Below are 27,116 nucleotides of genomic sequence, written 5' to 3'. Positions count from 1 at the left end.
GATATCTGATTTCACAGATTAGCTCTAAATTTAGGGCTTTCCAGCTCAGAACTGTGGTTTGTCGTTAGTCCTGCTCAGAAACAGCTTCAGGATTCTTTCAGACGTTTCATTCAACAAACCCGTAGGTAAGGAATTTATTTATCATTTTTATATGATCTAAATATCAAATGTTTCTGCCAATGCTCTGCAGCCGCCCGTCAGCTCGGCGTGACGAGTGATCACAGATCTGATGAATTTCTGCGTCAGATGATTTTTTGGAGTTTTGACCAAAGTTTTACGTCAGGATCTGTGCTCTTTGCTAGTTTTGTTTAAATGTTTGTGTTGCATGGTTAGGATGTAACTGATCTTGTGTTTAATGTTTCTGACTCAACTCCCCTGTGTCACACAGTCAGCCTGCCACGCCCACTTTCACCTGTCTCCACCCGACAATCAGCTCAGGTGCCTCCACTTTCCAGTTTACCCCATATATTCAGTGCCCATCATGGTTTTTGTGTCTCCTTTCCCTCCTCGTGTTCCTCCACAGACTCTGGGAGTTGCTGCCACACCAGCACTGTTGTTTAATTTTAATTTAATTAAGTTTAAGATTTTAATTCCCTGAGTTTGTTCGTGTTCTGGGTTGAAAACTCCCAGATTGTTCCGTCTTTTCTCAGTGTTTTAAAACTGTCGTGAAAAGTGGGAAAATGATGGGCCTTTACTTTATATACAGTATATATATATATATATATTTATATATATTTATATTTTAGGCAATGCATTAATTTATGACGCATTTCAACACAAATGTCACAAGAATCTAGTTTTTCACTTAACTTTAGTTGCTCATCTTGTAAAAATGTGTTTCTTATTCAAAGGTTTGTGTCTGTGGTGGCTGCAGACCTGCAGGTTTACCGACTCCTGTTGACAGATTTGATCATTTCTTATCAATCAGAGTGAAGCTTTTCACAGGAGCAGGTGAAAAGCAGGTGCTCTCATCGTAAAGCTGCTCGGAGCGTCTCGCAGGACGACTCGGTGCTCAGAGCGGCCCGACCCGCACTTCTCTAACAAAAACAAAAGTAAATACGAGAGTTTTATTGTCGTGCGAGCGCCACGCCAGCAGAAAGTGTTCCTAACCACCAGCTGGAAACACGACAGGCATGATTTCAACACGGCTGGTTTGGTTTGAAAAAAAATACATTTTGTTTCTGCATTCCAAAACGTTAGGAATTAAAGAAGCTTTTTCACAAAGCTGTAATGAGAACCAGAAAGAAGTTTGTTGTTTTATCGCTCTGTGTATAAGAGAGGAACCCCGAGCCAGCAGGCTCTGAAGCTCTGGCTTCAAAACGCTGTCTTGAGACAAATAAAACTGATGTTTGCCACGTTTCAGTCCCAGGCGGTGGTTAGAGGGTAAATAAAAATGCAAAAGTCATAAAAACAAGCAGAGATTTGGGAGAACCACAAAGTGCGGCTTTCCTTTACTCTCACTCCACTTTTGGTTTCCCCCTGCCGTCTCCGGAGCGCTGCCATCTGTTGGGAAAGCACGCCGCCTTTCTCGAGTCCCGGTCTCAGGTTCAACTAGTCGTGTCTTTCTGCAGGGATCATCGGAGCGCGACGGCCTGACGTCAACCGCTGGGCTCGCCTCACCTTCCTGACGGCCAAACCCGCCGTCAGTCCACCGCCAGCCCAAACACGACCGGGATGATGGGAGAAGTTCATCTGTGGCGAAGTGAAACGTGAATTTGTTTGATTAATAGATAAGATCTGACATTCTGCTGAGGTCTGTGGGGTTCAGCTGCTCTGGAACTGATTTGTTCCAGCGACGAACGGGAAATCCAAACGTTATTCCTCTCAGTCACAAACCGAGGCGTCATATTAAAAGACTGGATCGTGATGCTTTTCTTTGTTGAAGGGGAAAGTGGAGGAATGATGTGTGTGTCCCTGTTTTGGTGCGACGATGAATTTCTTTGTCTGCTGGCAAAATATCTCATGACCCATGACCCATATCTGACTTTTTATGAGTCTGATCGTGACAAATGAGATTTTTTTCAAGTGCAACCCGTCTTTTTTGTAGCGTTACCGAATCAGATACGTATCTGAAGATTTTCAAAGCGACCTCGGTCACATCAGCGAGGTAGACTGATCGATACCAACGTCACGCAGTTCAAGCTCAGACCTCCACACGTCTTCAGCTACAGAACAGGAGTCCAGCTGCTTCCTCTTTTTACTGTTTTTTCATTTTACCGTTTAGATTTGTCGTGTCCTGGATGGCTGAGCACTTACAACATATGATACTAACGATGCTGGATTGTATCCATGCTAGCACGATGGGATCAATACTTGAGTTTGCTTCTACTTTCAAGAGATCGCTCCCGTTCCAGACGTGCAATTCTGTGCCGGAGTAATCTGCAAGAGGCAGGGTCAGATGTAAGCACAGGACGGAACAAGCACGTCAGATAATAACGGAACTGGTTCTGATTTCACAATAACAACCAAACCGATCCACACATGCCAACACGTGTAGCATTTTTATTTTTCATTTCACCTTTATTTAACCAGGTATAAACACTAAGAACAAATTCTTATTGGCGGAGCTGGCCTGGCAGCACCAACAGGTACTTGTAGGGTCAAGGGAAGTAAAGCAAAACCATGAAATATAGAAGTCAAAAACAAACAAGAAAACACAAATTACATTAACAACAGTTCATCGTCAGTGACAAACGACAACATTACCAAGCATGAAAACATTTGCAAGTATCTTTAAAAACGGCTTTTAAACAATTTTTAACACTAGAAACTGAGACCGGTGAGGTCAGACCCAAAGTTTTTTGAAGCAGACTCCAGTCAGAAGGAGCAGCAGAGGCGAAGACACGTGGTCTGTAGAGTTGTTGACCACAAATACTGAGAGGATCGGCTGTTATACTTCTAATCCGGTGCTAGTTGCAGTAGATGAGTTAAATAAGGAGGTGAATAACAGCAACGTCTTATAAATGAGGGTAAACTAATGAATTTCATGACGAGTATGTAGAGAAGACCATTTAACGAGAATAGAGACAATGATGTTCTATAAGGAGCGTTTGTAACAAAGACAATAACAGAGTGATAAATTGTGTCCAGCTTATGAAGGACATCCTTACAAGCATGTCTGTAAATTATGTCGTCATAATCCAACACGGGTAGAATGATTTTTATTTTTTTTTTCCAACAATGGTGCGGTTTGCAACCAATGTAAAGAAAGATCCATTTTTATATATCGGTAGAAACCAAATCTCGCTTTAACCTTAGATTGTAAAACACTAACATGATGTGAAAAGGACAAAGCACTATCAATCCAAATTCACAAATATTTATAAACCGTTACCTCTTCGATAATATCACTGTTTACAGTGGTGAAGTCCACCGAGGTGGGTATGATTCCTCCTCCATGACCGAACAACATAATTTTAGTTTTCTTGGCATTAAAGACACATTTAAGTCAGAAAATACCTGCTGGATTTCAAGAAAACCACATGCAAGGGACTTCACAACCTCATTCGGAGTAGAACCAAAAGCACATAAAATACTGTCATCAGCATAAATATATATAAATGGATCAAGGCGTCACTAACAGAATGTGAGATATCATTTATAAATATGAAGAAAAGAGTTGGACCAAGAATGGAGCCTTGGGGTACACCTGACATAACCAGAAGAAACGGAAGTATGAGAGTCAACCTTCACGTGATGTGACCTATTTGAAAGATAATGACAGAACCATGATAGTGGCTGTCCTGAAATTCTAAAACTGTCAAGTTGTTGTGATATGATGGCATCCATATTTACGTCTGTAAACTCTGCGTGATGTCACATCTTCTTCTGCGGGTCGCTGTTCACACTGATGTCTGATGAGATCTTTTAAATTATCACGTGAACAAACAACAATATCAGATCTGATACTAGCAACAGTAGAAGCTGTCAGAACCTCATCATCACACTGTTGACCTTCAAACAAAGGTTAAAAGCGTGTTAGGAATTTTTTTTGTCTCCAAATCATATGTGTCATTTTTCACCACTTTTATTGTCTGTCCAAACAGGGCTCACTTGTAAATGAGTCTTCAAGGCTCAATGTGATTTATCTGATTAAATAAAGGTTGAATGAATGAATGAATAATATAAAATCCATGGTGTTTGTCCGTGCATGATGTGAGCGTGATAACTTGAAAAATAAGTGCGGTACCGATTTCCATTTGGGTGTGTTGCAGCATCTAGGAGTAAATAAAAGGGCCATATAAATAAATGGGTTGCCAGGTCAGAAAAACAAACTACAAACATTCACTACTCAACTCCCTCACGAGGATCTGACAAACCTTCTACTTTAAAACTCAAAACTTTTACGGAGTTGGATTTGTGTAGGTGGCACAGTGGCTCAGTTGGTAGAGCTGCTGCCTCTCATAGAGAAGGTTGCCAGTCCAAATCCCAGCTGGGAGTCTCTGTGTGGAGTTTACTAGGGATACACCGATCCACTTTTTCCACTACCGATAGACTCAGCGTGCTCTTTAGGGTGAAATCTCTGGAGATGCTTGATTAAGTTGGTAGTGTTATAACTGGAAGTTCTAGTGACACCCCCTGGAACCGTCGCTGTGCACGTAGTGCACATAGTGCACATAGTGCACGTAGCTGTCGAATGTGTTGACTGAGGTAGTGTGAAATAGTTCCAGACGGCTGATCCTTTCGCTCGCTCCCTTTTGAAAACCATCTGTGCAGCGAGTTCACTAGCGCGTGACGTCACTCAGAGCACAAAGCATCAAATTAGATCTGCCCAGTCATGGATAAGTCACATTGTCACGATACCCGATGCAGGAGTTTTTCCGATATCGGGCCCGATACCGATATTGGCATCGGATCGGTGCATCTCTAGAGTTTGCATGTTCTTTCCGTGCCACGTGGGTTTCCTCCGGGTACTCCAGTTTCCTCCCACAGACCAAAAACATGCATGTTAGACTGATTGATAACTCTAAATTGTCTCTAGGTGTGAGAGAGAATGGTTGTTTGTCTCCATGTGTCCCTGTGGTGGACTGGAGCCCTGTCCATCACAGTCCATGACCCCCCACCCCCACCCCCCCCCCCCCCCCCCACACACACACACTGATGGATATGGGCACCAGTGACCCCCCGAGACCCGAAAAGGAAGAAGCGGGTAAAGATGATGGATGAATTTTTATATTTCTAAGTTGACTTCTGGGCTTTTATAAATGCACAAATTAAGTTTAAACCTTTACAAACTGAAACATTTGTCTTCTTCCAGCAGGTTCAGGAGGGAAACCCAGACCTCCCCCCCGCCAGTGACACTCCTGCTGATATTTCCATAAATAAAATTTTCTAACAAAAACTGTGGAGCTCTGGTGTTTTTGGAGACAACACTAAGACATAATGAACTGCTGCTGTCGGATCAGAACCAGCAGAATGTGGGGACGTCAAATTCTACTGCAGCGAAGAAGAATCTCGATTAAATCGAAACAAACCACAAATGTAAAAAATGAGAGCATCCTTCATGCTGGACCTCTTTTAACCCCAAACGCTGCAGAAAGACACGAACCGTTTGAGGTGGGGGTGAAAGTGTAATCGTGCGCGTCTTCTATGTCCCCTGGAAGGAGGGTAATACAACAATCACAGTCCAGCCAACACGTTGAAACACATGAGTGCATTCCAGCTGCTCCCCCTAAGCTCGAACATCTGTCACTGCTGGAAGACGAGCTAAAACTATAAACCAGAACAGGAAGACAAGTCTGCGGTTTTTAAAACGGACCTTTGACCCCGAAACCCGAGCGCCTAGCTGACCTGGGAACAGTCCCACCCTCAGCTCAGACAAACACAGATGAATCAACACTTCACCAGGACCTCTGCGGTCTGTGCTAATATCCCGGGGTCCGTGGGCTCGTTCAGAACCAAACCCGGCGCCGTCGCCTACTTTGCATGGGCTGTCACTCAGGAGGGTCGCCGAGTTCTGAAAGGTCCACAGGTCACAGTCATTAAAATAACGAGCAGGAGAGCGCTCGAGCCGCCTGTGAATTTTCTTCAGCTCAGATTTTGTGTTTTCCTGTCAGAAGCTTTTATTCCTAATGTGATTAAAACGAGAGTAATGGAGGCGAACCGACACGAAAAGGTCAACAGAATAAGGAGTCTGTGTCTCTGTGTTATCCCCCGACGCTCATCTGCTGCTTAACTGCACGGCGAGTGTTTCCTGTAGCTGGCTGTCAGGTACAACATCAGCTAGATAGCAGCTAAACGTGAGCCTGGGCTTGTTAAAGGGTTGTTTATGCAAATCTTTAAACACTAATGTGTCTTTGAGGCCACACGGCAAACAACAGTTTAGTTTCTGCCAGCAGGTCCCAAAACAAACAAAAGTCGACAAATTATTTAAGTAAAAGCTAAATTTAAGTTACACATGTTGAGACATTATCGCAGTCTGGTTATAGTTTCTTTACTGACGGCAGGCGATCATGTAAATGTGTGAAAATAAATCTTAAAACCACTGGACAGGTTTTACTGAAACTCTCAGAAAGTAGCCACGTATTGTAGAGGCATCTACAACACGTTTTTCAAAATGGCCGTCACAGCTAATCATATTTAGCAAACGCAGACGAGCTAAAATTTGGCATTTTAGCTCAAAGTTGTCTCTATAATAGTTGTCTCTGAGCACCAACGAGATCTGTTTTTAAAACTTTGCCTTAAATGGTAAAAGTTCTGTACTTGTACAACTCCTTTCTGTCTTATCAAGACACTCAGAGCTCTTTACAACAATCTGTGCCTCAGTTACACATTCATACAGCTCTATACTAGATCAATACAAAGACTAATCAGAGATTTATCACATTCATACATCGATGGGACACACATCGGAGGCAATGAGGGGTTCTGTGTCTTGCCCAGGGACACTTGGGCATAGGACTGCTGGTGGATTCGAACCACCAACTCTTGAATTGGAGGACGACTGCTTTAACCACTCAGCCACAACCGCCCTCAAGTCAACTCTGCTCGTTAGCAAAATATCTCGTGAACCACTGGATGAATTAATTTATTGAAACGATCTGAAAGAGCTGATTTAAGTTTTGGAGTCAACTTCTTTGAAGATGGCCGCCACGGCTAATAAACCTTAGCAAACATAAATGGCTAAAAACCTACATTACTCTTGAATTTCCCCCCTGAGATTAATAAAGTATCTATATATAGACCTTGAGCTGAAACTCAGTGTGGTAGTAGCTGAGAGTTGTCCCTAACACACACTGGAGGACCACAAGGAGCATCACCAGGCCGTGGCGTAAAACAAACAATGCACTACTGATGTGATGACCAGAGCAAACTGAATATTTAGGACTGGGCTGATGAGGAAGTGGAAACACCTGGACGGACAAGAGACTAGGAACAGGTGAGAGTGGGCGTGGCAAGCTGACTGAGAGCAAGAGCTAAACTGACGGGGAGTGACTGAACACTCAAACAAGACTCAACATGCATCCATTCATTATCTTGAACACCTTCTTCCTTCTGGGTCATGGGGGACACTGGTGCCCGTATCCAGCAGTGGGGGACACCTGGGCAGGTCTGCAGTCCATCACAGAGACACATTGAGACAAACGAGACAAACAACCATTCTCTCTCTCACCTAGAGACAATTTAGAGTTACCAATCAGCCTAACATGCATGTTTTTGGTCTGTGGGAGGAAACTGGAGCACCTGGAGAGAACATGCAAACTCCACCCAGAAAGGCCCTCGGACCGGGGTTTGAATCGGGGTGACCTGTTCGCTGAGAAGCAGCAGCTCTACTGCACCACCGTGCTGCCCTAGCTTAAATATGCTACATACAAAATAAAATTAAAATTAAAAAACATATGCTGGCTGCTTTGAGTCTTTAAGGTTCAGTCTAATTTTGGAAACACACTGATTTAAAACAAAAAGTTTTGGCTTATCTTAATCCAAAGTTTTTTGGTGTATTTGTCCACAATGTTTATTTTAACCTTCCTTAAGTTTCATTGATAGAACGCTGGTTTTCATCAATGTATTTAAAAGTTGTTTTATTTTCAATTAAGGATATTCGGGGCCGGACGGAGATTGTCCAAGGGCCACGTTTTGGCCCTCGGACCATATGTTGCCCTTAGATATTGCTTAATCATATCTTTAACATAGAACACACAAAAGATTTGAACTATCCCTTTAAGCACTTTGTTTTAATACGACCGCTAACATCACCTGCTGGACACGAGGACCAGAAAATGGATCGATTGAATAAAATCTGTTTTTGTTTGTTTGTTTTCTGAATCAGCATCATTTCATCCGTTTAATTAAATCAAACAAAAATCCCAGATAATCCAGCTGAAGCACCTCCTGAGAGCAAAGCCTCATTATGTAAAGACAAGGAGTCGTTTCCCCTCAGGAGGCGCAGAAGATGGAAATCAAACCGTAAGGAAAGTGAATTTTTCAATTACATCTGCCAGATCGAGCCACAACTCGGAGGCAGAGTCGTTCCGTGTCCGCTGGACGCGAACGCGCCGCCTCGCGCGGCTCCGACTCCTCATCCAGCTCCAGGGCCCGTTTTATTAAACCCAACTCGGATGGATCAAATTAGGCAGAAGCTCTTCGAGACTCTGGACGACTCCTGGAAACAGAAGCCGTCCCTCTCTTTGGTCCTTCCTTCTCTCTGGGGCGGTCCAGTGACGCACCACAAACGGTATTTTTGGACAGGATGTTTTCTGGGCCACCTCAGACCGCCACCGTCCTCTGCGATGCCCTTCTCGAAGGATTCGGGGCTCCAGGATTTTTTATTTTATTTAATTCTCTCTTTTCCTCCTGCGGCGGTTTGTGCAGGGAGCAGCAGAGTAAAAATGTCTGGAGGACGCTGACTGGCGTTAATAATTAATCATGCCGGCTCGCTCTCCTGCACCTCCTCGTGCTGTCCTGAACCGGCTCTGGATAACATCTGTCTGGAGAGGCCGAGACTCGGCGCAGGCAGAAAGAATGCTTTCTCGCAGCACGTGCACCTCCCTCAGCAAATACAAATCCAATTATTAGATAAATCTGGGTTCCGGTGGAGCTCATTGGTATGCACGTGACGCTCCAGATGTGATTAACACTTTGGTGTTGTGGTGGAGCTCGCTGATTGTGTTCGCTGACCCTTAGCATGCTGCGAGATCATACTCCCCTTCAAGCAGAGGGGATAAAATCATTTCACCCCCATTAAAACCAACAAAGGGTGGATTTAAAACGTTCTGAAAGCTACACTTTTACTCATTTTCCAATTAACCTTTACAAGAGAAGTTGTTAGGGGTTTTTTTTTGGCTGGGGGCTACAAACACAAACTGCCTCGGTCTCTTTCATCTCTTCACCGCCACATGTGAAGCTCACAAATAAACGCAGATGTTGGCGAATCGGCTCCAACGATCGAGCCCCACGTGCTTCCTAAAAGAAACGGATTTTAAAAAAAGAGATGCAGAAACGCATTGGACTGATCTCCTGCAGGACTTGGACTCAGCTGCTCTGAGACACACAGAGTGTCTCTCTCGGTTTATTTACTGCCCGCTCCTGATGCACGGAGAGCGAACGTTTCTGCGTTTTCCATTTTCTACAATTCTGGCGTCCTGTTTCAGGAGGTCAGGGGTTGGAAGTGTTGCAGAACATAAATCACTCCAACAGAAGCCTTTTAAACAGCAGCGGAGCGGAGCTGGTGAACAAACAGCGTTATTAATCTTTCAGGAGATAGCATCTATTTGTCCTCCCGCGGCGCGCTCGTGCACGCAGGAGTGCGTTCATAAAGGCTAAAATGATGCACTTCCACACGGTGACCTTTACTATCCCTTTGTTTAGTTTTACACCGAGCAGCCGAGATAAGATTTGACAAAAAGAACCAAAGTATGAGGAGCTGCTCTGAAGTGTTCTTTTGTTGAGAGCTTTTCCACTTCCACCATTTATCATGTTGAATTAAACAAGCCCACCCAAACAGAAAGGAGCCACCTCCCCACTTCCAACGGGTTCACACCTGAGCGACTTCGGCTGTGGATCTCAAAGAGCCGAAGCCGTCTCTGCTCTGAAGGCATTTCACACTTAGAAGCTTCTCTCTTCCTCCTCTGTGTTCGGCACAACAAGAGAAAATCCTTCTCGCTCTTACAAGCCACGGTTTGTAACGTCAGATCACTCTAATCCCCATGGATTAAAAAAAGTCTTTCATTTAACAAATCGCCCCTTTAGAAGTCCAGATCCCTGAGTAATTATTCCTCCAGTGTAAGCCAGCCGTGAGAAGAGCACTTGACTGGAAGCTGCATTAAGTCCTCCACTGCGATCCATAGAAACTAATGGAACGGGCCTTTATAGAAACATCCCACACAGAATATCAAGTGGCAGCTTCAACCTTACATTCCTGCAGACACTCGCTTGGTTAGCTTCCAAAACTGAGAGAGATCAAATAACAGGACAATCTGAGGAGGGATGCTTCAAAACAAAATATCACCGTCAGCTGTGGGATAAGGTCAAAGATGGAAAGATTCAGGGCTGCAGCTCAGATCAGTTCATCTCAGCTCGTTGAACAAATTCTGAGTTCAGGTGCACAACAAACAGAAGCATTTATAGTTTGTAAGTTTGTTTTTTTTACCCCAGAGACTCAAAAAAGACTAAATCCACCACAGATGAGGCTTAATCTGTGCTCATGATCGTAAATAGTCAGATAATATCAACGATTTATCAATATGTCAGTATCTGAGATACAGGGTCAAATATTGGATGTCAGTATCCAATAATAAATTGTACTGGCAACTCTGATGTTCTGACATCAGATATTACAGTTTGATATCTAATATCAAATTATATTTGCAACTCTGATGCCAATACCCACACGATTTTTCAAATATCCGAGTAGAAAAATTTAACATTTAATATCAAGTGTCAATATTCAATGTTAATTATCACATATATTCATTATTAGATAGTACATGTGCATATCTGATAATAAATAGTATCAGTACCTCTGGTGTTTTTCTGTCATCAGATATTAAATATTACTCACATGATATGTAATATCAAATATTAATATTCAGTATCAAATATTGGATATGAAATTATATCTGTAACTTCAATATCAAATATCCAGAATTACCCATATCATTTTTTAAATATCTAACATCAGATGTGAAAACGTAATATGTGATATCAAGTGTCAATTTTCAATCAGATATTGCTATCAGTTATCAAATATTGGACGTCAATATCCAATAATAAAAAGCATCAGCAACTTGGATGATATCTAATGTCTGATAATTATATCCGATTTCAAATATTGGATATAAAATATCAAATTATATCTGCAGTTTAGTAAATATTATCAAATGTTACCCATTCAATAATTCAATTATTTGATATTGGAAAACCTCTTTCGATATCAGTATCTGGTATCAATAGTCAAGGTTAAATATTAGATGTCGCTATTCATGATCAAATATTGCATCACAAGTAACAAATTATATCTGCAACACTGATAGTATCAAATATCCAGTATTGCCCATGTTTTTTTTAAATATTGATATCAAGTATTAGTATTAGATCTTAAATATTACATACTGCTGTTCATTATCAAATATTGGACATCAGTTTCTAATAATAAATAGTATTGGCAGCTCCAGTTTAGGTACCTGATATTAAATATTGAATATTCTGAGCACAGTGACGAGCAGGCGCTGACCTGAGCAGCAGGTTCATTGAGTATTTGCAGAAACCCGAACGGATCAAGAACTCCCTGCTCACATCACTCCATAGTTGAGGAACAAGCTCATCTGGTTCACATTTCCATGTGCAACCAGGGGGACTTACAGGAAGTGTGTGACTTTGATAAATCAGATTTAGGGCGCACACACGGACACAAACAAAACGAGGTTGTCCAACTTCACGCCCTCTCCTCCTTTAACAGAAACCAGTCCCATCTCGCTCCGTTTGGGTCCAGAACCTTTCAAATCCGTTAAAAGCTGGTCTGTGTGCAGACATGGAGATGATCCGACAGACATGGAAACAGACTCACCAAAGAACATGCTGCTCTCCATAGCTCCTCAAGCTCCGGGGTTTGCTGTATTTCCTCTCTGGTGCCCTGCCAGTGTGTGTGTGTCCATGGGCAGCAGCCCCTGCATGTCTCATGCACTCCTCAGAGGTGTGTGTGTTCAGTCCAACAAGCAGCAGCCTCTGGTCTGAGCTCTGCACGCCGCTGCCGTCTGCTGCTTCTCTGACTCTCCTCGCTCTGGTCCTCCCTCGCCTCCTTCATCCCCTCCCCTCTGCTTTAGCTCTTCCTCCTCCTCCTCCTCCTCAAGCTGAATCTGTTTGCGTGTTTCTGCTCTCAGGTGCGTCTACATTTCCCTCCGCAGGTTCTTCTCGACATCTTTGCTTTCTGTCCCCTTCTTTGTTTTGTGTCAACCTCTTCCTGCGTCCGTCCATCCTTCACTTGATGCTTCTGCTCACTTCAGCAAACATTTACTCTTGTTCTTAGCTTTTCCTTGGCGTTTTGTTTTTTTACTTCATTTTCTAATTTGTTGCAGAATCAAAAGGTGGTCGTTGCAAACTCATGAAGATAGGACCAAAAAAATCCATCCGTCATCTTTACCCGCTTCTTCCTTTTCAGGTCACTGGTGCCATGTCCAGCAGTCACTGTGTGAGAGGTGGGGGACACCTGGACAGGTCTCCAGTCCATCACAGGGACACAGAGACAAACGAGACAACCATTCACTCTCTCTCACTCACACCTAGAGACAGTTCAGAGTTACCAATCAGCCTAACGTGCATGTTTTTGGTCTGTGGGAGGAAACCCATGCATGCACAGAAAGTAGGGCTGAACGGTTAATTGCATTTGCAATAATATCACAATGTGATAAAACGAGATTCTCTAATCGCAAAGGCTGTAATTTGACTGGTCATGTGATCCGGTCATGTGAGCGGAGCAGAGGTAACACCACAAATCTTTATCAACACTTAAAAAAACACCACAAAGACATTTACGATGGTTGCACGGCTAGAACGCCAACGACCGGTGCTTCAGCTTCAAGTCAGCAATCAGCCGACAGGATCACTGAGCGAACTGTTCCAAGGTGTTCCTCCGTGTGAACATGATTCAAAACGACACGCAGAAATAACTCGAGCACTAACGAAGTTCATAGTGAAAAACATGATGCCCGTTAATAGTGACCAAGCCTGGGCTTTGGTAAACACAATGGATAAGCGGTACAGAATGCCCTCGTGCACACATTTTAGCCAAGTTGCTATTCTGGAGCTATATAAAAAAAATGTAGAGGCAGAGTTGCAGCGGAGATTTTTGCAACTGAAACAGATTGATCGCTTGTGTTTGTTGAAAAATAATCGCATATTAAATCGATGAATGAAGGGAAAAAAAAACAAAAAAACATAATCGCAATATTTTCCTAAATCGTTCAGCCATAACGGAGAGAACATGCAAACTCCACCCAGAAAGCTCCCCGGCTGGGATTTGAACAGGCGACCTTCTCGCTGAAGGGCAACAGCTCTACCAACTGCTCCACCGTTCTGCCAATAAATAAATAAATAAAAACAAAATCATAAAGTTGTATTTTTTCCTCATATGGGGGAGTGGTGGTGCAAAGGTTAGAGAAGATGGGCCTGCGATCATGATCAGAAAGTTGCAGGTTCGACTCCCGGTACAGTCAACGTCAAAATATGGGTGGAAAAGATGAAACCTGCCTCCACCCTCATTCGCCCCACTCTGGGCTTCTGAACAAGGCCCTTAACCCCCCCACCCCCACCCCCACTATCTGCCCCCTAAAACTGAGTTCTCGTGACTCAATGAGACTACCTGTGTAAATAAAGGGTAAATGAAACAAAAAGCAATTTACTTAATAAAAACAGCTCAAATGCCTGAAAATAGAACAGTAATCTTGTCGGCCATCTTTGTTTACCCACACAGACCTGGGTTCATCACGTGACTCGAGCGTCCAGCTGGTTGTCAGTAGTTTGTTTACATCGAGCGCAGACCTGCACGTCAACAAATCTGGAAAACTACTTGAGTAAATTATTTCAGAATGCACCATTTGATATAGTTCAGGATATTCTTTTCTTTACATTAAATCATTTTTGCGACGAACGCCTTAAAGTTCAGTTGGAACTTGTGCAAAGTATAAACGCTCAACTTTAATTTGCATTAAAAACTGAACTCAAAGTGTTTCAGTCATTTTAAGAATGTTTAAAATGCAGCAGTTGGAATTTTTTTTAATCTACTTTACAATAACGTGCAGAGTTTGATAGACCAGCAATTCTTTTTAAGATGTGGAACGTTTTAATATCTTCAATCTTCTTTTTTGTTGTTTTAAAGCTGCTCTACAGCTGATTGTAAAGTTTTGTCTCAGGTTAGCCATCATTATTTGAACTCGAACATAAATGACTCGAACATAAATGACTCAAACATAAGTGACTCGAACATAAGTGACTCGAACATAAGTGACTCAAACATAAGTGACTCGAACATAAATGACTAAAAACAAATGACTCAAACATAAGTGACTCGAACATAAGTGACTCGAACATAAGTGACTCGAACATAAGTGACTCGAACATAAGTGACTCAAACATAAGTGACTCAAACATAAGTGACTCGAACATAAATGACTAAAAACAAATGACTCAAACATAAATGACTCGAACATAAGTGACTCGAACATAAATGACTCGAAAATAAGTGACTCGAACATAAATGACTCGAACATAAGTGACTCGAAAATAAGTGACTCAAACATAAGTGACTCGAACATAAATGACTAAAAACAAATGACTCAAACATAAGTGACTCGAACATAAATGACTAAAAACAAATGACTCAAACATAAGTGACTTGAACATAAGTGACTTGAACATAAATGACTAAAAACAAATGACTCAAACATAAATGACTAACATAAATGACTCGAACACAAGTGACTCAAACACAAATGACTCGAACATAAATGACTCAAACATAAATGACTCAAACATAAATGACTCAAACATAAAGGACTCAAACATAAAGGACTCAAATATAAGACTCAAACATACAGGACTTGAACAATGAAGCGAACATAAATGACTCAAACACAAATGACTCAAACATAAATGACTCAAACATAAATGACTCGAACATAAATGAATCAAACATAAATGAATCAAACATAAGTGACTCAAACATAATGACTCAAACACAAATGACTCAAACATAAATGACTCAAACACAAATGACTCAAACATAAGTGACTCGAACATAAATGACTCAAACATAAATGACTCGAACATAAGTGACTCAAACATAAATGACTCAAACATAAATGAATCAAACATAAGTGACTCAAACATAATGACTCGAACACAAATGACTCGAACACAAATGACTCAAACACAAATGACTCAAACACAAATGACTCAAACATAAATGACTCAAACATAAATGACTTGAACAATGACGCGAACATAAATGACTCAAACACAAATGACTCAAACATAAATGACTCAAACACAAATGACTCAAACATAAGTGACTCGAACATAAATGAATCAAACATAAATGACTCGAACATGCATGCAGCGACATGATCAGTTATTTTTGAGTAAGGCAAACCAACAAGCTGATCAGAGTATAATCCATGTTTGGATGAATTATGGATAATTATTATATTAATCATAGGAAGAGAACCAGAACCGTGACTCCTTATTGTTGAACAGATCTTTAAGGAAGTCCTGCGTGAGGCGAGTCTGTTTCTAGTTCTTATTAGCATCATGTTGTTTTTATTGTATTTGCTGGAGAATCTGAGCTCGTTAGATGTTCATGAAAGAACAGATTTATTGATCCTTTGTGTTTAAGTCTTGCTCAGCATCAGTTATTTAAAGCTACGTGAACTGATCGTGCTGTTCAGTCTCCCGTGTAAAATCAAACGGTTGATCATATAATTACAGGCGTCACGTTGGTTATTAACTTGACGTTAAAGAAATGTGATTACAGGAATGAGGTGACAGTAAGAGCCCTGATTAAATCAGGCTTTTGTCTTTTCTGGCCTCTTCCTCCTCCTCCTCTTCCTCGTTGACACTCACACTTTTGTTTTTTCTCAAACACTTTTAATCCCAGAGCGTCTTTTGTTGTTTCATTTCACTCCCATCTGTCTTTTCCTTTCTCTTACTCGCCCTCTTTTCATGTGATCCTGTTATTTATTTATTTATTGTCTCTTCGGCTGGTTTGTAATCAGACTCAACAGGCGCCGATACCAGGCTGCTGCTCCGATCCTGCAGCCACGAGACACGGCTGCTCTTTTATCTTTAGTGTTCACAGACACACAAAGGCTCGCAGCATCTTCAGGCACCAACACTGAGAGCATCCTTCACACCGGCTCAGATCTGCAACACGAAGACGCTCAGGAGAAATCTGCCACAGGCAGCTTGAAGAGGCAGACACGCGAGGAAACACGACAAATTAGCAACGACGAACACGTCGACAAATGTCCCGATGACAGAAAAATATCACCTACAGAAAAATCACAACAAATCAAACAAGAACCACACAATTAGTCGCACTCTTTATCCCTTATTGTAGGTTTTGCACAAAAAAAGTATTTTTTGTTGTTGTAATTAATCAATTTAAAAGGTTTGACCAACTAAACCTTGATTTGTTACATTTTATTTAAAGTCATTTAAATGCAGAGCATTCCTTGAATAACATGTTGTCCTCAAACAATTTAAACAGAAAAAATCATTTTTGTGCTGAATTCAGCCATTTTGTCAAATCTTGACAATAACGCCATAATCTCATACAATCTGTTAATTCTTGGAATATGTGATGTGGAATCTCCTCAGCTACTACCACATCAAATTACAGCTCAAAATCTGACGAGTTATAGTCATGTATATGTTACACGGATGGTCTGTGGCAACAATCTTAGACCAGATTGGCCCGGTTAGTGGCTCGTGAAATATTTTACTAACAGACAAACTAAGAAACACACTCAGAGGCCACTACAGAATCACCTGCCTTTCATGGTGGCAGGCGACGGAAAAGAAGTTTGTTTGAAATTTGCTGAACGAGTCAAACTTATTTATTTATTTGCAGCACGGTGGTACAACTGGTGGAGCTCCTGCCTCTCAGCGAGCAGGTCCCTGGTTCAAATCCCAGTCTGGGGGCCTTTCTGGGAGGAGTTTGCATGTTCTCTCTGTGCATGCGTGGGTTTTCTCCGGGTACTCCAGTTTCCTCCCACAGATCAAAATCATGCATGTTAGACTGACTGGTAACTCTAAATTGTCTCTGGGTGAGAGAGAGATTGGTTTGTCTCGTTTGTCTCTATGTGTCCCTGTGATGGACTGGAGACCTGTCCAGGGTGTCCCCCGCCCCTCGCACAGGGATTGCTGGACATGGGCACCGGCGACCCCCGTGACCCCAAAAAAAAACGGAATAAGAGGGTAAAAGATAATGGATGGATGGATAGAGTCAAACTTTTTGTCTGTAGTTCCTCCACCTCCAGACTTTTTCACCTGCTAATCCTAATTAATCCCTTTGCAACTGTGCGGCCGTACAAAACGCCCGGAGAAGGCGCCATCAAGCAGCCCAACGTTCTTCATGTTCTGTAAACAGATTTCTATGAAGATAAATTAGTTTCAAAAGTGTCGACCGAACAACGAACGAGATCCACAAGTGCAGCTGCCATCATTTATGCAATTTAATTTCATAGTTTTACGTTACAATAAATAAGTTAAAGGAAGTTAAAATAATTTATGATTGATAAAATTATATTGTTGTTTAAATGCACATTTAAAGGCTCTGCAAAATGTTTCAGTGTCAGAGTTTCTTTGTGATTCGCACCACGTGGTACATGAGGCGGAGCGAAATTATGTCCGCAGGGTCCCAGTTACATCCAACAATAATTGGATGTAAATGAAAAACAATGAGATCTAAGATATGAACTAAGAAAAACATCAACTAAAAATACACTAAGCACTGATAGCGTAAAAAAATAAAAACAATACCTCGAACAGCAGCACGAACATGAGTCTGTGTGAGCAGATGAATGAACACAGCAACATGAAACAGATCAGCAGCAACATGAAACAGATCAGCAGCAACATGATGTGATTTTTCACAGTGATTATTCTGGTTAGAGATTCATGAGTCTAACAGCCTCAGGGTAGAAGCTGTTCCTCAGTCTAGTGGTTCTACACTTAATGCTCCTCAACCTCCTTCCTGTGTGCTGGGTGAGTGTGGTCCTTCATGATGCAGGTGGCCCTCTTCCTGCATCTGGAGGTGTAGATGTCTGTGATGGTGGGGAGACTGACTCCAACATCTTCTGTGCAGCCTTCACCACTCTCTGCAAAGCTTTTCTTTCTGCAGCTGTGCAGCCTCCATGCCACACGTTGATGCTGGAGCACAGGATGCTCTCCACTGCACACCTGTAGAAGGAGGTGAGGACTGAGCTTCCCAGACCAGCTCGTCTCAGCCGTCTGAGGAAGTAGAGTCTCTGATGATCTTTCTTGATCAGGCTGGTGGTGTTGATGCTCCAGCTGAGGTTGTTGTTCAGGTGCACACCCAAGTACTTGTAGCTGGAGACCACTTCCACCAAGAACAAGAAGTGTGACCGGCAGTAGCTTATTATATTCAGGAAAATATGTGTGAACATGTTTGAACAAGAAGTTTTGTCGAAACACGGTTTATACTTTTCCTTTTTTCATTTGTGTTTTTGTGCATTTGTCTCAACAACAAACTATCAGACGTTAGCAGGAAGTGTGTGTTTGTGGCGTCATTGTGTTGAGTGTTTTGTGAAGCTGTATTCCCACACAGGCTTAATTCCTGTCTGGAGGCGTGCGCGCGCACACGCACACACACGGTGTGACCGTCCTGACTGTAGTGCTGCAGCTGAAGGTCAGACAGAATTGACCGCTCTGAGCTCCGGCCGCCGGTATCGACTACAAATGAGATACCGTCTTAATCAAAGTGATGTGTGCTTGTGCACACGCACACGCACAGTAAGTGAATGCAGACAGTCATTTGGTGACATTACAACCCCGAGTAAAAAAAAAAAAAGCAAATACAGGATTGAATAAAAGAGCAGCTTGTTTCTCCTCTTTCTTTCCTTCAGGCTCCTCCACTGCAGCTTTTTTAAGTTTCACAGGTGTTTTTTAATTAAACGTTAATTCCCGTCCCAACTCCTCCACAGAGATCAGCTTTAAAAATAAGTTCTTGTAAAGAAATGCCACCTCTGATTGGTTATTACTTTCTCATCCTCGTCTTGACCCCGGCGTCCGCAGCTCCCATCATCCTGTCATTGTCGGCCGCTCGTCGGCTTCAGGGAATCTGTTTTTTAACCTTGACTCCAGGTGCCGGTGCAGGAAGGGGCATTATTTGTCACCATAAATAGCGGTTAAGCAGCGACAGCGACTCTGCAGGAAAAGTCCCAGTGTGCTGCTCGCGAGTGCAGCCCAAGATACTTCATTAATCTTGCTGTCACTTTCGTGACGCTTTTCATTAGTTATAGGGCCGGCTGATCAACAGGCACGCGCTCGAAGCTTCAGGCGAGGAGAGAGGAAGAGGAGCTGGATGTTTGAGGGGAGGAAGAAAGACGAGTCCTCAGAAACCAAGAAGAGACCTCTGGTCGTCCCGACCCCAAAAAACAAAGGTTTTCTGTCTGACAGGGTACGTAGGAAAAGTCTTCCTGAACACAGATCCATTTATACAATATTTGTAATTATTAGTTTGTTGGAAACATTTATTTTGTTTACATTTTCTGAAATGTGTATTTTTTTAAAAAGCAGTTAACTCGAGGCTTTACTGCCCTGTCCATCAAACTGAAACACTGAGCACTTCATTTTTATGTTTATTTCAGATTTGTGTCTATAAAACCCACTTTAAACATGGTTCTGGATCAACACAAAACATTTACAACATGGGTTTGAATAAAAATAATGAAAAATAAGAAAATAAACGTCTAATTCTAATTTTTTGTGGTGCTAGTTTTCAAGCTGAGTTTTTATATTGCTAAAATAATTATTACCTTGTTTAGATTTTATTTTTAATTTGTGTTTAGTGTGTTTTCTGCTATTTCCTCCGTGTGTCGTTGGCTGCTCCCTCCATCAGTCAACCTTCAGTTCATCTTCCACACCTGCTCATTATCTGTTTATTAAGCTCAGCTGCTTTCACTCACTAATCACCTCTCCCAGAATGTTTGAACTTGCAGATCATCTTCAGTCTTTGTCCGTCAAACTGTTTACTTTGCTTCCAGGTTTGTTTTTTTATGATCGTTCTTGTTCAGGCTCTGCAACTTTTTGTGACACAAACATGCTCAAACAAAATATAAAGATTTATTAAGAAAGGACAACAAATTCTCCAGGAGACACAAATGAGGACCAGAGTTCAGGTGCGGCGAAGTCCGAGAGACTAAATGGACCGGGGCTGATGAGGAGATTGGAGACAGGTGGCTTAATGACAACAATTTACAGGTGAATGTGGGCGTGGCCAAACTGAGGAAACATCCTGAGAATGACTCTCAAAGACAATGAAACGAGCAGAACACAGAGAAAATATCTAAAATAAACTGCACAGGGAATAAACCGTAATCATCTCAAAGGAAACGCAAAGAACATAAATGTACAAACACTAAACTATTAAAGAGAAAAACAACAAGAACTCAGGATTATCAGAATGTTTTAATACAAAGACCCGACGTTACTGAACTGAGACTACTGTGGAAAAACAATCAAATATGGAAAAATTGCCAAAAAAAAAAAAAAAAGGATTTTCTGCCGTTTCATTGAACTCTGTGTTCTTGTGTCCAAGTCACCTTGTTTGCATTTTAACAAGTTTTTTTAAATCTTTGCTGTTTTTGTGAGTGTCTCACAGAACCGTGTTCTTGTTGCACATTAACAGCAGAAACCTGCACACCGTCGACATTATGGCTCATTTCTGTAACGATGTGAAGCTCAGGAAGAAGTAAATCTACGAACTGTTGTCTTGTGAAGCAACAGCCTCGTGAAAGAGACGCCAGTCCTGCATTTGTGTCTGCCAGTCTTATCATGAGTGCTGGCAGATGTCTCGGCTCCCTTTTCTCCTCCTCTACTGTGTTTTACATCAGAACAGTGACACTTAGAAGACGTCACAAATTGTTTTTAGATTTTACAGAAGACCGTTGATCGTGGGCAGTGCCTTCAAAGATTCTTTAAAGTTGTGTTTAATTGATTCTCCTTGACTTTGGTGTTTTGAACCAGTTTGACATGACGAGGGAGGGGGTGGGCATCGGAGAGGGCGTGCTGCAGAGGCCATCTTAGCACCAACATAACAGTTTGTTTTTTTCCACTTTTGAGTAAGCTGTGCAGAATCAGTGTCAGAATCAGAATAAGCTTTATTTTCGCCTGATGCATGCTCAATAATCCAGGTAGAAAAATCCAAAAAAGATAAATCTGGTCTTCTGGACATTCAAAAAACAAAACAATCAAAACAACTTCTACATTTTTTATTATTTTTTTGCTTTGTTTTGTTTTTTGAATGTCCAGAGGACCAGATTTAACTTTTTTGGAAGCTATTATCACTGCACGGAGATACAACAACAATGTCCGTACAGTCGTCTGAAAGATGGACAGGTGAACGAAGCTGCTGCTATATAGCGCGGCTTTCTTATTCTTATTCAGAATACATATTTTTTTATAGAAAAGGGGGACAAAGCCGTGAGGAGAGGGTAGTGGCATTACAAAAAAAGATCTCTTCACACCTTGTCCTTACAGGGAAAGAGTTGAAACATCAAAAAACTCTGCCAGCAGCACATGTATGAACACGTTACATGTGCATTTACAACGAGGAGGTCCATGAAGCACTGACGGTCCATTGTCCTGATGAGATGATGGTCAGCCGGCACAGTTCTGATAAGCCTCCACAGGAGGAGAGGGAGGGGGGTGCGATAGACGAAGCTTTTCCTTAGGTTACACATTTCCCAGGAGAAATTGATAAATCGTCCTGTTCGAGGCCAGCTGGGGAGAGATTCACATAATCCACAATTGTTGATTTATTCAGACTATTTTCCGTCAGCCTTGAGTCTGTACCGACAACTTTCCAAGGTCTGAAATGTCCAGATTAAGGTGCATTCTACTGGTCTGTGCTTACGAGCCTCTTCAAGGTCGTGTTCATGCTGACGAGTGCCACAGCTGCAGGTGGCCTGCGATTCAAATCACTTCCAACTTAAGGTTTCGCTCGTAAATCAGCTGATTTTGAGTCCTCAAAGCACGAACCAGATCTTCACATAGACAGCAGCCTGACGAGGTCCAAACTAGCTGCAGCCGTTTTCTTTGTATGTTGATGAACCAGGATTCAGACTATTCCAAAAACAGGAAACCTGTTATCATAAATCCAATTATCGGCAATTTCAGCGTCCTCGATCAACAGCAGGGGTAGACTCATCCCCCCCCCCCAAGAGATGTGTGCAGCTGCATGCATCTCATTCGAGCAGATGAGGGTTCTCCAGGACCCTGTCGCTTTGTTGAAAATAATTTGTAATATACGTTGAAAGTCCACTTGGTCAGATTCAAAACAGCAGTTTCCATTTCAGGAGATGTGTAAAAGGAAGGAGCTGCTCCGATACACGGACAGAGAGCAAAGAGCAGGAGGAGAACAGGGAGCGGGGAGGAACGCGTGCACCTCCTTAGAGAGCCAGTGAAGGAAAAAATGTGGGGGAATATCAGTTTTGGTTGATGTTTCCTGAGACTGATGAAGCCTTCTGGATGGAGGGCGGAACGTCTCAGCACAAAAAATTTAAGTAAACTGTCCATAAGCCCTGATTGACCATTATTGGATTTTATATCTGGATTATTGATCATGGACTTTGGTGATTCTACGTTTGTCACTAAAAGCAAAACTTTCATTTAATGCAGAAGTTCTCCTGATCCTAATCCAGGAGGTGAGTGTCTCTGTTCCTGGATAAGGATCTTTTTAAAGCACAGCAGGTGAAGGTTTTCTGTATTTAATCTTTAAACTCCCCCCCCGGTCTGTTTTCAGTTTAGGCGCTGCACAACGCAGACGCAGTTTGTTCCTCCTTGCCGGACGGATCAGCGGCTTCTTTCAGCTGAAATCAGATTTCTGTTTTCCGTCCCCCCTCTCAGTTTTATTCCTCAGCTGCTGCAGACTTCCAGCTGATTCTGCACGACGTTCACAGAAAAATAACGACTCTCCTTTGAGTCAATACCTCCTGTCGATATCCCCCAAAATAAAAATATTTTCTAAGACGGTTTTGAATGAGTCATCAGTGGAACTGGAAACTGTTATGTGCGTCACTTTCATGGCTCTTTTTAAAGTGCTGCCACTTCTTTCAGACTTGGATTGGATTTCAGAATAAAAGCGCCTTAAAGCCTCTTGTTTAGTCACTGCTGTTGCCTGCAGGTACGAGCGGTTATCTCGCTTGGTGATGTAAAACACATGGAGGAGAAATGGTGGGGAACCAAACTTGATTCCAGAGGGTTTAGTGGGAGAAGAACAGGCCGCAGAGCCTGCAGAGCGCATGTTAGACACAAGCCACATCACACGCCGTGCAGTTCACAAGCCCTCCACAGCCATCGGACGGCAGAGAAACAAGATCTGAAAGCTTTTGGTTAAATCATCTGGAGTTTTTCTTTGATCTTTTGTTCAACTTTCTCCCCCTGAATGACTCACGATGGCTTCTCATGCCCAACCTAATAAAAAAATAAATGAAAGCTTGGTCTTGTTACCTTTTCCCCCCTCAGCTCTCTGTTGTCATGACATCTCAGGTCAGTGCTGCTGATAGGTGCAGCAGTAATCTGTGTTGCACGATGTTACAACATGTTGCGTTTCACAGACTTGACAGGGGGGGGCTCAGATAATTGCATTACCTCAGCTGCATAAACATAAACGAACCTGCACAGAAAAATCCAGACACGTCTTATTTAAAACTAATCGCCACCTGAAAAGGGGAAACACGTTTTTATTAAGAGTTATTTTCTTTTACGGCTAAAAATGAGGAAAATAAGCTTAACGAGTGAAGATATGGTGTTTGCTGGCATCATCCCACAAGGTTAAAAAATATTCAACCGATTTAACTAAATCAAATAAAAAGCTCCAGTTTTGTCTCTTCAATCCAGAAACTTTGATTCTGGTCAACGTGCATTTCAGTGACTCCTGTTTGGCTTTATAATTATAATTATAATGTTTCTATCACTAACGGGTCTTTTTTATAGAATTATGATGCCAGATGTGATGGATGGTTTGATCTGAAAGTGACATACTTTGACTTTGGAGTTCAGTTTAATTTTTTTTTTTCTGTCCCATCCACACTGTCGATCTGACCAACCTGGGGTCGCATTTCCTATTGCGCCCACATCGTTGGAGGTTGGCTTCAGTCCCATGAGCCTCATCCTTTTTGTTGTCCGCTGCATTCAGAGAAACATGACGCTGTTTGGAGGTTATCTTTTAGCCTTTGCCTTTAAATGTAGACATCTATAATCTTCAAACTTCTGTTTTACTTTAGCAGCAGCTGTGGCAAAAACAAAACTGACTTCTTGAAGGAGTGCGCACGGCACACGGCCTTTCACGCCAACATTTTAAACAAAAATCATCTTTTTGTAATGAAAAATTGACAGTAGAACCATCCATCCATTTTTCTTTTACCCGCTTCTTCCATTTTGGGTCACGGGGGTTGCTGGTGCCCATGTCTGGCAATCACTGTGCGAGGTGGGGGGACACCCTGGACGGGTCTCCAGTCCATCACAGGGACACATAGAGACAAACGAGACAAACAACCATTCACTCTCTCACTCACACCTAGGGACAATTTAGAGTTACCAATCAGTCTAACATGCATGTTTTTGGACTGTGGGAGGAAACCGGAGTACCCGGAGAAAACCCACGCATGCACGGAGAGAACATTGTTTGCTCTACATTATAGTAAAGGTGTGTCTCAGTTGAACTTTTACTTAATAAATGCACTTCAACGGTCAAATTAGCTGAATTTTGCCGGGGCGGCGCAGCAAAATGAAGCTGATTTGACGGTTGCTCCAGTCAGACAACGATGTTAATGCTTTGGCAAGCTAATTGTGTCATCAGCGATTGTGCCATCAATAGCCACTTTTATCCATTATATGATACAACGGCATGCCATACACTCGAGTGCCATCTAGTGGCTGAAAATGGTAGTGTTCAATATTTTCAGTCAGAATGAATGAAAGTCATATCTCAGACAAAAATTTGGTTTATAAATAAAAATGGTTTTAAAATGGTTTATAAATATGGGAAAAATACATAAAATACAATCACTTCGGCGTATAAGTCGCAGAGCATGCAAATTATGAAAAAAATGTGACTTATAGGGTGAAAAATATGGTAAATGAAAACTGAAATAACTGAATTAAAAAAACTGAATTAAACCAATCGCCTCATCATTTGAGGAAACTGCTTTCTAGTTTTTATAATGCTTAAAAGTAGTTTCCTCAAATGATTGGGGTGGCCCAAGAAAAATCTATGGGGGCCAAGGCCACCAGTGGCCAACCCCTGGCTCCACCACTGCACCTGTTGGTGGATAAAATTGCTCCTTCTACTCGCCAGGATCCGTCAGTCTGTGCTGCCTTCAACAAACAAATAAAAATTACCTCTGTTCTTCTACAGTGCAACTCCTCACTTGAACGTCTTGCACCGAAAACATTCAGGTTTATTTTCAATTCCAGTCCAGAAAAACACTCATGTTGAAAACAAACACTTCACTCCCTCAGTGACGGGCGGCATCGGTATTCTGCTCGTTTTCCTTCTTTCATGCTTGCATTGTGCTAACGCTGGTTATCTTGTTAATGATGAAATTCAGGACATTCATTTGAAATTCAGAATTGTTTCCTCTCTGTGGCTCAATAGTTTATAACAAAAGTAATGAAAGTGAACGGACAGATAGAGAAAATCGAGTATTTGTGGGCAGCATTTAAGCCGATGCAGAAAATAATGACAGAACACAATCTGAAAAGTTCTCTATAGAAGTGTTTGTTGGAGGGCAAGCACTCAGAGGAATTGATTTGCCCGTCACAGACTTAAATGAATTTAAACCACTCTGAAAAATGAAGCCCTCCAACTCTGAACAAGAGTTTAAACTGCCGTCAGAGGGAAATCCGTCTGTGCCTGACAGGATCAATTCAGAACCGTCTCAGCTTCTGTTTTAGTCACAAACTGAATTATTCTACCACGGTCGTCCCTTCAAAGGACAGCTTGGTTTGCTTTAAAGTGGGGTTGTGTGGAAGAAGTGCCCGTAGAAACGGTTTTGCAGGACGTGTGCAGTAGGATGCCTTAATCTGACTTTCCAAACAGTTTGAGACGTGAAATATATAAGATTTCTTAAACCTCGTCACTTTTGCATGAGATGGTTGTTTAACCCTTGGAAGTTCTCATGGGGGAAATTCAGCCACACTTTTATTTTTGGTCCTGGTTTTATTTTTATTTTGGGGTGTTGTCATTAAACATGGCCGTTCCTGACAAAGACTAAAAATCCTTTTGATTTTTTTCTTTTGTCAGAATAAATAATTTGTTTCAGTAATATTTATTCATTTTTATTTTTATATTAATCCATCCCTTAGAGACCCTTGGCCCACAAAGTGAGGCTCTGCCTTTATATTCGAGGGAGGCGCACACATCATGGGTGGACGCTGCTCTGGAGTCTCATCTCTCAGCTCGTCCAACAAAACCGTCTTCGTTTAGATGTAAACAGCAAAAACATTTGATGAACTAATCGATTATTTGAGTCAGCAGATCCACATGCATGCAGGCTGAAGAATCGGCCGCTCCAGGGCCGACTGGAGCCGACTTGTGGGGGCTCAACTGAAAACACGGCATCGCTGGACCAGACCGCAGCAGCTTGGTGCTCAACTGGTTCAATAACACGGGGGTTGTGAATTTTTATTTTTTTAATTAATAAAATATTTTTTAAACGGGCGGCATGGTGGCTCAGTTGGTGAGCTGTTGCTTCTCAGAGAGAAGGTCGCTGGTTCAAATCCCAACTCAGGACATTTCTGGGTGGTGTTTGCATGTTCTCTCCGTGCTGCGTGGGTTTTCTCCGAGTACTCCGGTTTCCTCCCACAGACTAAAAACATGCATGAGGCTGGATTGTCTTCCCAAAGCTGAGTACTGGAATTGGAATAAATATATATAT

General features: G+C 42.1%; 1 protein-coding gene across 1 annotated transcript in view; it reads right to left on the bottom strand.

Annotated features, from left to right (window-relative positions):
- znf385d (zinc finger protein 385D) overlaps positions 1 to 12,032 on the bottom strand; it is a 93,357-nt gene extending 81,325 nt beyond the window's left edge. Inside the window, exon 1 of the mRNA XM_037676520.1 lies at positions 12,005 to 12,032. Coding sequence (XP_037532448.1) covers positions 12,005 to 12,026 — 22 coding nt within the window. The 5' untranslated portion in view covers positions 12,027 to 12,032. The remainder of the gene's footprint in view (positions 1 to 12,004) is intronic.
- Between the last annotated feature and the right edge of the window lie 15,084 nt (positions 12,033 to 27,116).

The sequence above is a fragment of the Nematolebias whitei genome, chromosome 5 (assembly GCF_014905685.2).
Source record: "Nematolebias whitei isolate Nwh7 chromosome 5, NemWhi1, whole genome shotgun sequence".
NCBI classification, from domain to species: Eukaryota; Metazoa; Chordata; class Actinopteri; order Cyprinodontiformes; family Rivulidae; genus Nematolebias; species Nematolebias whitei.
This window is presented reverse-complemented; position numbering and strand designations above follow the sequence as displayed.